Below are 3,929 nucleotides of genomic sequence, written 5' to 3' on the forward strand. Positions count from 1 at the left end.
CCAACTCAAAAAAAAAAAAAAAAGAAGAAAAAGAATTATCCTGGACTGGGCACAGTGGCTCACGCTTATAATCCCAGCACTTTGGGAAGCCGAGGCAGGAGAATTGCTTGAGTCCAAGAGTTTGAGACCAGCCTGGGTAACATATCAAGATCTTGTCTCTACAAAAAAAATTAAAAATTCAGCCAGGCATGGTAGTGTGCACCTGTACTCCCAGTTACTAGGGAGGCTGAGGTGGAAGGATCGCTTGAGCCCAAGAGCTCAAGGCAGTGGTGAGCCATGATCATGCCACTACACTACACTTCAGCCTGGATGATAAAGCAAGTTCTCAAAAAAAAGAATTATCATGCTCAAAATGTTACTTAGTGCCCCTATTTAAAAATACTGCCTGAGATATCCTATCATCTGAGTTTCTAAGTAAAACAAGTGTTTTATTTCACCTTGAACCGAAGAAAATATATTACTCAAATATATTTCACAATCAAAACCACAAACCAGGCCAGGTGAACCCAGGGATGAGAGAAGTTTAAATCTGGGGAAGAGAATAGCTGACCACCAACTGTGTGTGGGGAAGGCCTGGTCCAGGGTCAACACTTGCCCAAGAAAAAAATCACAAGTCCCTAAGGAGCCCTTTTGGACAGGCTCACCTATAAGAGGGTATCTGTGGGACAGTGACCATGGGGGCAGCAGAGGGTGTGTCTCGGCCCATGTCCTCTGGCTCCTTCTTGATCTTTTGCTTCGAACTCATCTTGTTCTTCTTGGGCACTCCTTTGAAGGGGCCCTGGCATTCTGGCTCCTCCTCCTCCACTTCTTCCTCTTCTTCCTCCTCCCCACCACCTTCCTTCAGCCCTTCCTCATCTCCAATCTCAGTTAGGCTTCCTGGAGAGTCGCCCTTCCTCCTACCAGTGGCAGCACCTGGTGGCGAGTGGGCCTCACAGTAAGCAGTCTTACGCACTGTGAAGATGGTGCCATTGAGGCTGGTTTCACGCATGGGCTCAATCTTCATGAAGAGTCCAGCCCGCTGTGCACACGTCACATGGAAGGCTGTGTAGCAGTTCACCTTATGGCACTGGATGGCTGCACCTAGGCCCTTCTGCTTGCAGATATAGCAGGTTAGTTTCCAGCGGGCAGGAGGGATATTGTCGATGCCCTCAATAGGTTCCAAGAACACGGTGTTAGCGAAGCAGACTTCAGGGATCCAGATGGCACACACCACATGGGCCCAGTGCCCATCACTGGTCTGTTTGAAGGCGCCACCTTTATTGGGGCAGAGGACACAATCTACAGGACGGGAGGGAGACTGCAGGCAGCAGCGGCATAGCCACTGGCCCTCAGGGATGTAGGGGACGCCATAGCACTCCTGGTGTACTGCCAGGTTACAGATGTCACAGAAGAGAATGACATTGCTATTGTGACATTCATCATCCAAGCACACACAGCAGAAGGCATCCTCATCAATGAGTGACTGTTGGGCGCCACTGCTACGACTCTCCAAGTATGACTCCTTCTCAAGCCGGTCCACCAGCAGCTCAAAGGTGTCTGCTGACACCAAACTGTGCCCATCTACTCGTCGCTTCTCATTCACCATGTCGAGCCAGGCAAGGTCTTCCTCATCCATATCATACTCTACCTCTGCATCCAGGTCTTCAGGTGGCTTCTCAATGTAGCGGTAGTAGGCAGCAGGCAGAGGGGGTGCTTCTGGCTGGCTGCCTGAGTCCACCATGCGGAAGCTGGGCTGTGGGAGGTGGAAGGAGGTGCCGGATGCATGCTTGGAGCAGGACTCCTTCTTTTTGCCCTTGGATGAAGGTTTCTTGGACTTACCAGGGAACTGAGGCTGCTCACTGTTTTCCTTGTTGCTATTGCATTCAGTGATATCCTGGGCGGTCAGCTCATCCTCGGTGATGATCTTGAGTGGGTCATAGATGCTGATACGATGCAGGCGTCCATCAATGTCTACCTCGACAATCCGTTGGGCCTGGGCATATGTCAGGGTCTCCCGGGTGGGTGAACACTTGAGACTGTAGGGGGATGGGGAACGACGGCCCTCGGCATTGTGCCGCGACTTCCGACGAGGCTTCCTCATGGTACCTGGGAACCAAGGAGAGAAGGCCAGGAGACTGTGAGCTGGATGTTTATGCATTCATGCACCCATTCACCCTTTCATCTGACCAAGTGGCCACCAAGAGGACTGGCTATTCCCTCTCTCTGAACAACCTGCCCCTCAGGTATCAAGATAGCTTGTTCTTTCACCTCCTTCAAGTCTTTCACTTCTTCAACTGAACATCACTTCTCAGTGATATCCTGACTACTCTTTAACCTAAAGTTGCAAATCCTTCTCTACCAGCAATCTATCTCTCATCCTGCTTTATGTTTCCCTTTAACACTCACCATCTTCTACCATGCTATATAATTTACTTATTATGTTTATTGTTTGCTTCCTTCCACTAAAATGTAAGCTCTATGAGGGCAGAGATTTTTGCCTGTCTTGTTCATGCTGTATCCTCAGCAACTAGAGTAGGGCCTGCCTCCTAAGTAAGCACTCAATAAGTACCAGTTGAATAAAAGAGGATATCAAACACTTATGATTCTTGCCCTCAAGGAGCTCTAACTGAAGGGGCAGAAAGGTAAACAAATCATTACAGTATGACAGGGGGAAAGACCTAATGTTCTAATGATGTATATACGAGGCTGTAGAACAGTTAACTATGGAAAAACAGCAAGGGGCTAAAGCCTTCAGAAAACAGGAAAACAAGAACAGCATACATTTTCAAGCTCTGTATATGATACTGCGCCCCATCAAAGAAAAAAAAATTCTCAGGTCTAGCACCCTTTCCTAACCCATCTTACCATATCAGAAAACCTATTACCTGACGCTGTCCAAAGATGAAAGGGTGAAGGTATCCGAAATGCCTATCACATGTAGCCTGTGAGTTTTAAACTACAGTGTGCAGGGTATTCCCTGCAAAAGGCAGCATCCAGAATGCACTGACTACTATATTTCCAAACAGAAACCCTGGAAGCTCTGAAAGTGGCTCCAAGAGATCTCTGAAGTTGTAAATGGCCTATCTGGGACCTGCATTGGACCCAAGGCTAAGATGATCAGACCAATATCCGAGGTAAATTCTCAGTGCGTTCTGTTACCTCAAAAGTCCCTCTCTCCCAAAATACTTGCATCTAGTTTGCCCTTGTACAGCAAAGAGAAAGCCCTGAAATCTCCCACATCATCCTCTGGATGGAGAGAGCTATGACGAGCTTCTAAGTGGTAGGCAGTTACCAAAGCTGTCACTACTAGGAAAGACCTTTAGGGAAATGGTGCTCTACAGTGTGGGCATATTTGAAAGGGCATGAAGGGAGAAGATTTCAAGGAGAAAAACAGAATTCATCACATTGGTTGCAGAATCTACTAACTTTACCTACAAAGTAGAGATGGTGATAATAATTTAGCACATGCTTACAAACTACTTCTACTATTTCTCACAACTACTGGGAGACAGTATAGATATTATCATCTTCATTTTACAGATGAAGAAACAGAGCTCAGAAAGATGTCACTTAACCCAAAGCTAGTAAGTGATAAAGCTATAATTTGAACGTAGGTCTTCTGACCTGCTCAACTCATCTCACTGAGAGGCAAGACACCAAAGATGGTATGGTTAGGTAAAAAGAGGCTCTGGGGCAATCTAGGTTCCTTTTTTTTTTTTTGAGACAAGATCTCTGTCACCCAGGCTGGCATGCGGTGGCACAGATCATAACTCACTGCAGACTTTAATACCTGTTTTCAGATAATCCTCCCGCCTCAGCCTCCCAAGTAGTAGCTGGGACTACAAGCTTGTGCCACCACACTCAGCTAATTTTAAAAAATATTTTAAGCCGGGCTCAGTGGCTCAACCTGTAACCCCGCGCCTTGGGAGGCTGAGGTGAGTGGATTGCCT

At 47.2% G+C, this 3,929-nt stretch overlaps 1 protein-coding gene across 1 annotated transcript in view; it reads right to left on the bottom strand.

Moving 5' to 3' along the window:
* BRPF3 (bromodomain and PHD finger containing 3) overlaps positions 1-2,080 on the bottom strand; it is a 33,730-nt gene extending 31,650 nt beyond the window's left edge. Inside the window, exon 1 of the mRNA XM_008062998.2 lies at positions 645-2,080. Coding sequence (XP_008061189.1) covers positions 645-2,080 — 1,436 coding nt within the window. The remainder of the gene's footprint in view (positions 1-644) is intronic.
* Between the last annotated feature and the right edge of the window lie 1,849 nt (positions 2,081-3,929).

The sequence above is a fragment of the Carlito syrichta genome, unplaced genomic scaffold (genome assembly GCF_000164805.1).
Source record: "Carlito syrichta isolate Samal-C Ts95f unplaced genomic scaffold, Tarsius_syrichta-2.0.1 Scaffold306319, whole genome shotgun sequence".
Taxonomy (NCBI): Eukaryota; Metazoa; Chordata; class Mammalia; order Primates; family Tarsiidae; genus Carlito; species Carlito syrichta.